The sequence below is a fragment of the Phoxinus phoxinus genome (assembly GCF_949152265.1).
Source record: "Phoxinus phoxinus genome assembly, chromosome: 3".
In the NCBI taxonomy this organism is placed as follows: domain Eukaryota; kingdom Metazoa; phylum Chordata; class Actinopteri; order Cypriniformes; family Leuciscidae; genus Phoxinus; species Phoxinus phoxinus.
Genome location: NC_136878.1, coordinates 1,474,968 through 1,484,485, shown reverse-complemented (window position 1 = coordinate 1,484,485; position 9,518 = coordinate 1,474,968). Strand labels below are relative to the sequence as shown.

Here is a 9,518-nt window from a genome sequence, read left to right as displayed (position 1 = left end):
CAGGCCATCTTTGAAGATGCAGCATTGATGAGGCAACATTTTTAATTTTCTATCACATGTAGGCCTACTAGAAAGCGACATATTTTCAAGATTCTCTTATACAAATGTGTTTATATTAGCCATGATAAAAAGTAAGTTTGCGTCGTCGTTGTTGAGCCCAGAATAGTCGGCACGGACTTATCATTGAGCAACAGTTTTCTGGCAAAGCCAGCATCATATTGGGATTTTTTTCTCAAAACAGTCATCCTTAAAATGTAAAGAACAAATCACTTCAAAAAAGGAAAATACAGTTCAGTGCAAATCTGTCATATCGGCTTCATAACATTATCATGAGATCATTATAATTGTGTGATTGCGACATGGATTTTAATGGTGAGACTTTTGCTTTTGTAATCAGGCTCTCAAAAATCATATATAAATTTGGATTTAGATTTATCGGCCAATATATCGGTTTTCAAAATATAAAGAATTATCGGTATAGGTCAAAATGTTCATATCGGTGCACCCCTAGTTATGACTGCAGTTATTTTATATTGGATTATTCTATTTCTGTGGTATTTTTACTTGAATTTTACTGTTAGTCCTATCTGAAAAAATATACAGCATTGTTTAATATGTATCTTTATTCTCTGTTTTTATTTTAAATTGTGTGTTTGGTAAATGGATTTTACTTGTAAGACTTCTGTTTTTGTAATCAGGCTTTCAAAAATGATAGAAAAATTTGGATTTAGATTTATCGGCCAATATATCGGTTATCGGCTTTCAAATATAACGAATTACCGATAATTCTTAATATTTAAAAAAGCGGATAACCGATATCGGCCAAAATGTTCATATCTGTGCATCCCTAGATGAGATATTTTGTTAGGATGCTGATTAAGAGGAAAATGTATTACTTGTTCTTTCAGAGAATGAAAGCGAGGGTCTCAGGAGTGTGAAGCTTTCTAAACTTCCTGAACTGCTGGACGGTGAACAAAAGAAAGTAAAGAGTCTCACTGAGAGAAACCGAGAGAACGCCACGTCACTGCAGAGACAAACTCACGCGTACCTGTCTGTGAGTCCTGAGAAACAACGTTCATGTCTCCACTCTCATGTTGTATCAACATCTGGATCGCTGCCTGACAACCTGTCAATCTCGTTTGATTTTTGTTAGTAATGTTGCTTGTGTCAATAGAATAAAGAAGAAACAGAGAGCTGAGACACTTCAGATGCGCACTGTTCAACATGATGGTTTTGAATTGCTTGAAATATGATTGAAATCACTTAAAATAGGAAAATACAATTCAGTACAAGTCTGTCATATCGGCTACATAAAATTATGATAATAACATTATTATTGTGTGTTTGAGACATGGATTTTAATGGTGAGACTTTTTTTTTTTTTTTTCAGGCTCTCAAAACCTATATATAAATTTGGATTTAGATGTATCGGCCAATATATCGGTTATCGGCTTTCAAAATATAAAGAGAGTTATCGGCATAAAGAGAGTTATCGGCTTTCAAAATATAAAGAGAGTTATCGGCATAAAGAGAGTTATCGGCTTTCAAAATATAAAGAGAGTTATCGGCTTTCAAAATATAAAGAGTTATCGGCTTTCAAAATATAAAGAGAGCTATCGGCTTTCAAAATATAGAAAGAGTTATCGGCTTTCAAAATATAAAGAGAGTTATCGGCTTTCAAAATATAGAAAGAGTTATCGGCTTTCAAAATATAAAGAGAGTTATCGGCTTTCAAAATATAAAGAGAGTTATCGGCTTTCAAAATATAGAAAGAGTTATCGGCTTTCAAAATATAAAGAGAGTTATCGGCTTTCAAAATATAAAGAGAGTTATCGGCTTTCAAAATATAAAGAGAGTTATCGGCTTTCAAAATATAAAGAGAGTTATCGGCTTTCAAAATATAAAGAGAGTTATCGGCTTTCAAAATATAAAGAGAGTTATCGGCTTTCAAAATATAGAGAGAGCTATCGGCTTTCAAAATATAGAGAGAGCTATCGGCTTTTAAAATATAGAGAGAGCTATCGGCTTTTAAAATATAGAGAGAGTTATCGGCTTTCAAAATATAAAGAGTTATCGGCTTTCAAAATATAAAGAGAGTTATCGGCTTTCAAAATATAGAGAGAGCTATCGGCTTTTAAAATATAGAAAGAGCTATCGGCTTTCAAAATATAGAAAGAGTTATCGGCTTTCAAAATATAAAGAGAGTTATCGGCTTTCAAAATATAAAGAGAGTTATCGGCTTTCAAAATATAAAGAGAGTTATCGGCTTTCAAAATATAAAGAGAGTTATCGGCTTTCAAAATATAAAGAGAGTTATCGGCTTTCAAAATATAAAGAGAGTTATCGGCTTTCAAAATATAGAGAGAGCTATCGGCTTTCAAAATATAGAGAGAGCTATCGGCTTTTAAAATATAGAGAGAGCTATCGGCTTTTAAAATATAGAGAGAGTTATCGGCTTTCAAAATATAAAGAGAGTTATCGGCTTTCAAAATATAAAGAGAGTTATCGGCTTTCAAAATATAAAGAGAGTTATCGGCTTTCAAAATATAAAGAGTTATCGGCTTTCAAAATATAGAGAGAGTTATCGGCTTTCAAAATATAGAGAGAGCTATCGGCTTTTAAAATATAAAGAGAGTTATCGGCTTTCAAAATATAAAGAGAGTTATCGGCTTTCAAAATATAAAGAGAGTTATCGGCTTTCAAAATATAAAGAGAGTTATCGGCTTTCAAAATATAAAGAGAGTTATCGGCTTTCAAAATATAGAAAGAGTTATCGGCTTTCAAAATATAGAAAGAGTTATCGGCTTTCAAAATATAGAAAGAGTTATCGGCTTTCAAAATATAAAGAGAGTTATCGGCTTTCAAAATATAAAGAGAGTTATCGGCTTTCAAAATATAAAGAGAGTTATCGGCTTTCAAAATATAAAGAGAGTTATCGGCTTTCAAAATATAAAGAGAGTTATCGGCTTTCAAAATATAGAAAGAGTTATCGGCTTTCAAAATATAGAAAGAGTTATCGGCTTTCAAAATATAAAGAGAGTTATCGGCTTTCAAAATATAAAGAGAGTTATCGGCTTTCAAAATATAAAGAGAGTTATCGGCTTTCAAAATATAAAGAGAGTTATCGGCTTTCAAAATATAAAGAGAGTTATCGGCTTTCAAAATATAAAGAGAGTTATCGGCTTTCAAAATATAAAGAGAGTTATCGGCTTTCAAAATATAAAGAGAGTTATCGGCTTTCAAAATATAAAGAGAGTTATCGGCTTTCAAAATATAAAGAGTTATCGGCTTTCAAAATATAAAGAGAGTTATCGGCTTTCAAAATATAAAGAGAGTTATCGGCTTTCAAAATATAAATAGAGTTATCGGCTTTCAAAATATAAAGAGAGTTATCGGCTTTCAAAATATAAAGAGAGTTATCGGCTTTCAAAATATAAAGAGAGTTATCGGCTTTCAAAATATAAAGAGAGTTATCGGCTTTCAAAATATAAAGAGAGCTATCGGCTTTCAAAATATAGAGAGAGCTATCGGCTTTCAAAATATAAAGAGAGTTATCGGCTTTCAAAATATAAAGAGAGTTATCGGCTTTCAAAATATAAAGAGAGTTATCGGCTTTCAAAATATAAAGAGAGTTATCGGCTTTCAAAATATAAAGAGAGTTATCGGCTTTCAAAATATAGAGAGAGTTATCGGCTTTCAAAATATAGAAAGAGTTATCGGTATCGGGCAAAATGTTCATATCGGTGCATCCCTACAAACTATTAATTTTCAGATGTTAGAAATGTTCTCGCATCACGCTTCAGCTCTATTTTACTACTCTTAAGACATTTTTAATTGGGTTAAACCTAATATAGTTTGAGTTTTTGGCAAAAATAGATATTGTTGTAAATTTTCTCGTCATGGTGTTAAAAAAAACAAATTACTCTTAATTGCACATAGAAACAAAGCAATGAGTTTTTGAGGTTGAGGCTTAAAATGAGGATGTCATATTTAATGTCATAGTGTTTTATGATGGTAGATGCTCATGAAATGTTATTATGGTTACATTAACTAGGGATGCACTGATATAAAAATTTTGGCCGATATCGATAACCGATAATTCAAGATATTTAATAACCGATATATCGGCCGATAAATCTAAATCCCAATTTTTATATAATTTTTGAGAGCCTGATTACAAAAACAGAAGTCTCACCATTAAAACCCCAACACACAATTATAATGATGTTCTCATTATAATTTAATATAATTTTACAGTATTTTCCTTTTTTTTAAAAGTGATTCCAATCATATTTCAAGCAATTCAAAAGCATCATGTTGAACAGTGCGCATCTGAAGAGTCTCAGCTGGAGGAAATAATACATTATTTATCGGCTTTAATGTATCTGACTAATTTTCTTATCGGGCCGTTAACGATAACATTAAAAGTGAACATTTATCGGCCGATACCGATATGGTGGCGATATTTCGTGCATCTCTAACGTTATCAGCGTTTGCTTTGACAGGAGCTGCTGAAGTGCATGAAGATCCTTCAGTGCCTCGTCCTGGATCTCAGGCTAAAGGCTCAGAAAGATCTAGACCGGAGGAAGATCGAGTACTTCGAGGGCAAGTGCGAGATTGGTTTGCAGAAGATAAGGTGCGATGATCATTGTAGCTTCGGCTTGTGCTCTGACATGTGGTTTTGAGGGTTCATAACGACGGGTTTGTTCCTGCAGGGCCGAGATGCTTGAAGTCCAACTGGACACTTACACAAGAGACAAGATCGCAGCGCACAAGAAAATAGTGTGAGTTGTTTTCACAGGAGCCAGTGCCTCGCGCTGTTTTATTGACCCCTGTTAACTCCCCCTGTTAAATCCAGCGTTTAATGTTGTTTATATGAAGGGTTGCAAAATTCTGGGAATTTTCAAAGATGGAAACTTTCCATGGGAATTTAAGGGAATTAACAGGAATTTATGGGAATAAACGGGAATAAACTGGGAATTTTCAAAGTTGAGGGTTGGCTCTTCATAGGGAACTTAAATATAGTTGAGGAAAGTATATCTTAGCATAATCTTGACTAAAACAAACAGATGCCATTCAAATACACTTGAATATCCATGCCGCTCCTCAATCACATGCACATAGCACACTGCTTACTGCATGGCTATCGAGACCACACCCCCTACTGGCACTGTGCACGCCTCCTGAGACCACACCCCCTACTGGCACTGTGCACGCCTCCTGAGACCACACCCCCTACTGGCACTGTGCATGCCTCCTGAGACCACACCCCCTACTGGCACTGTGCACGCCTCCTGAGACCACACCCCCTACTGGCACTGTGCACGCCTCCTGAGACCACACCCCCTACTGGCACTGTGCACGCCTCCTGAGACCACACCCCCTACTGGCACTGTGCACGCCTCCTGAGACCACACCCCCTACTGGGACTGTGCACGCCTCCTGAGACCACACCCCCTACTGGCACTGTGCATGCCTCCTGAGACCACACCCCCTACTGGCACTGTGCACGCCTCCTGAGACCACACCCCCTACTGGCACTGTGCACGCCTCCTGAGACCACACCCCCTACTGGCACTGTGCACGCCTCCTGAGACCACACCCCCTACTGGCACTGTGCACGCCTCCTGAGACCACACCCCCTACTGGCACTGTGCACGCCTCCTGAGACCACACCCCCTACTGGCACTGTGCACGCCTCCTGAGACCACACCCCCTACTGGCACTGTGCACGCCTCCTGAGACCACACCCCCTACTGGCACTGTGCACACCTCCTGAGACCACACCCCCTACTGGCACTGTGCACGCCTCCTGAGACCACACCCCCTACTGGCACTGTGCACGCCTCCTGAGACCACACCCCCTACTGGCACTGTACATGCCTCCTGAGACCACACCCCCTACTGGCACTGTACATGCCTCCTGAGACCACACCCCCTACTGGCACTGTGCACGCCTCCTGAGACCACACCCCCTACTGGCACTGTGCACGCCTCCTGAGACCACACCCCCTACTGGCACTGTGCACGCCTCCTGAGACCACACCCCCTACTGGCACTGTGCACGCCTCCTGAGACCACACCCCCTACTGGCATTGTGCACGCCTCCTGAGACCACACCCCCTACTGGCACTGTGCACGCCTCCTGAGACCACACCCCCTACTGGCACTGTGCACGCCTCCTGAGACCACACCCCCTACTGGCACTGTGCACGCCTCCTGAGACCACACCCCCTACTGGCACTGTGCACGCCTCCTGAGACCACACCCCCTACTGGCACTGTGCACGTCTCCTGAGACCACACCCCCTACTGGCACTGTGCATGTGTGCATGCCTCCATCACATGTGCAGAAGCCCAAAGCACAAGACTATTGAAGGCACACATTTGAGCCTGTGGAGTAAACAAAGTGAAATAAGTATTCTTACTTTAAGAAGAATATTATATTTATTATAATATATTAATATTATGGGGAAATCTATTTATTAAATGTTTAAATTGCAAATATCACATACAAATGTATTCATCTAGTAGATAGCAAGCTGATAAGTTATGTAGATTAAAAAGTTCGTCGAGACAAACTTTAAGTTGGTTTGTGAAAGTTTGGACCAGAAAGTTTGAAGAAGTTTGAAGTTTAAAGTAGTTTACAGTTTAAAATAGTTTGAAGTTTTTCTACAGAAAAATGCCACGTTATTTCCAAAATTATATCATTATTATATGATATATCTGTTCATGGCATTGCATTAGTATTCTTACAAGCTCTTGCCTTATTTTACACGTTATTTCCAAAATTCCCCAGCTTAACTTCCCATGGAAATTTACCGGAAACTTTCATCCCCTTTGCAACCCTATTTACATGTCTATGTGGCGTTTTTAATATGTAATATTACAAAATATCTTTACTTAAAGGGTTAGTTCACCCAAAAATGAAAATAATGTCATTAATGACTCACCCTCATGTCGTTCTAAGCCCGTAAGACCTCCGTTCATCTTCGGGACACAGTTTAAGATATTTTAGATTTAGTCCGAGAGCTTTCTGTCCGTCCATTGAAGCTGTATATACAGTATACTGTCCATGTCCATAAAGGTAATAAAAACATCATCAAAGTAGTCCATGTGACATCAGTGGGTTAGTTAGAAGTTTTTGAAGCATCGAAAATACTTTTTGGTCCAAAAATAACACAAAATAAGACTTTATTCAGCATTGTATTCTCTCCCGGGTCTGTTGTCAATCCTTCACAGTGACGCTGATGGCGTAAGACGCTGATGACGTGTTATCTGGTGCGCCCGAGCTTCATTTATAGACTGAGGGAAACGCACGCTGTAAAAGTGTCTCATCCAAGACATGCACATTTACGCACCATTAAAAAAATGATATCCACGCAAATAATGTAGAATAGCTTGAATATAGCGTGCGTCTCCCTCAGACTGTAAACGAAGCTCGGGCGCACCAGATAACACGTCATCAGCGTCTTACGCCATCAGCGTCACTGTGAAGGATTGACAACAGACCCGGGAGAGAATACAATGCTGAATAAAGTCTTATTTTGTGTTATTTTTGGACCAAAAAGTATTTTCGATGCTTTAAAAACTTCTAACTAACCCACTGATGTCACATGGACTACTTTGATGATGTTTATATTACCTTTATGGACATGGACAGTATACTGTATATACAGCTTCAATGGACGGACAGAAAGCTCTCGGACTAAATCTAAAATATCTTAAACTGTGTCCCGAAGATGAACGGAGGTCTTACGGGCTTAGAACGACATGAGGGTGAGTCATTAATGACATAATTTTCATTTTTGGGTGAACTAACCCTTTAATATCCTCATGATTTTTGGCATAAAAGAAAATTGATAATTTTGACCCATATGATGTATAGTTGCTATTGCCACAGATATACCCGTGCGGCTCCAGACTGGGTTTTAACAATTATCTTATTAATAAATTAATTTCTCAAGCATTATCTCGCCATAATCAGCCGTGCGTGTGTGATTGGCTCCAGGGAGAAGCTGAACGCGGATCTGAGGACCTCGGAGATGGACCGGCAGGCGGTGGAGTCGAAGCTGTCGTCCTTCGAGATCTACGGCAGAGACTTCGAGGCTCTCGCTGAGGAATACTCTCGCCTGCGCCAGGAGATCGCCACCAAATCCTGGGCCCTGAGGGAGTTCTCCTCCGCGTGAGCGCATGCATATGAGGAACGACAGCGCGCCCTGCTCATCTGTTGCCCTGTCATGAATATTGTTTTCTGCATTTACAGGTGAAACTCCACAAATATGGTGCAAAAGTGAATTTATTTCAGTAATTCAACTTAAAAGGTGAAACTAATATATTATATAGACTCATTACATGCAAAGTGAGATATTTCAAGCCTTTATTTGTTATAATTGTGATGATTATGGCTTACAGCTTATGAAAACCTTTACACAATATTCTAATTTTGAATTTTGGGTTTTCATAATCATAATCTGTAAGCCATAATCATCACAATTATAACAAATAAAGGCTTGAAATATCTCACTTTGCATGTAATGAGTCTATATAATATATTAGTTTCACCTTTTAAGTTGAATTACTGAAATATATTAACTTTTGCACCATATTTTTCCAGTTTCATCTGTAATATTGTTAATTTAGTAATTAATCAGTGCCACTCAACAAGTTTAGGCAAAATTGACCATCAGCCACTGTTAATTAATGATTTTTTTTGTCTTGATGTTATTTTCTTTTTCTGATATTTGTCTGCAATGTTGTATAATCTTCACTTTTAGGTTGTAGTTTAATTCTGAGCTATTAAATCACTGTTTAGGATGAATAGTGATGTTTCAAAGTTATGTTGCTGCCTAAACTACACGCATTCATATGCTAATATCAGGATTTTCTAAAATATATTGGTTCCAAATCATTTTTAGAAGAATTTATTTAGAGTATTAATAAATATTATTTGCCTGGTCCGGATTTTGCAGTTTTTTTTATTTTATCTCACTGTCATATATTCTTGTGAAACTTTTAATTTAAGTTTAATACATTTTCTTTTTTTCTTTTTTTTATAGACACGTTTTAAACTTAACCCTGTTTTTTTAACATGTATTTAAATAAAACCATAAAATAGTACATTTTTAAATGTACATTCTTACACACACACACACACACGAAATATTCAAATAAGTAAATAAAATTATATTACAATAGATAATGAAAAATATTAAAATAAGTTCATAAATTATATTAAATTAAATGTTAAGGAATATTTGAATAATTGAGCAAATAAATTATATTAAAATAAATTAGTTAAAAATAACCAAGTACATAAATTATATTTAAAAAAATATTAAGAAATATTAAAATAATTAAATTAGTTAAAAATATATACAAAGTAAATAAATTATGTTAAAAAATGAAGAAATATTAAAATAAGTAGATAAATTATATAAATATATAAAAAGTAAATAAATAATAAAAAGATTAAAATAAATAAGCACATACATTATATTGAAATAAGTAAATAAATTA

General features: G+C 36.7%; 1 protein-coding gene across 1 annotated transcript in view; it reads left to right on the top strand.

Annotated features, from left to right (window-relative positions):
- The window catches only part of haus4 (HAUS augmin-like complex, subunit 4), a 14,138-nt gene extending 5,021 nt beyond the window's left edge, over nt 1-9,117 (top strand). Inside the window, exons 8-11 of the mRNA XM_079608186.1 lie at nt 909-1,054; nt 4,506-4,636; nt 4,716-4,784; nt 8,011-9,117. Coding sequence (XP_079464312.1) covers nt 909-1,054; nt 4,506-4,636; nt 4,716-4,784; nt 8,011-8,188 — 524 coding nt within the window. The 3' untranslated portion in view covers nt 8,189-9,117. The remainder of the gene's footprint in view (nt 1-908; nt 1,055-4,505; nt 4,637-4,715; nt 4,785-8,010) is intronic.
- Nucleotides 9,118-9,518: the final 401 nt, after the last annotated feature.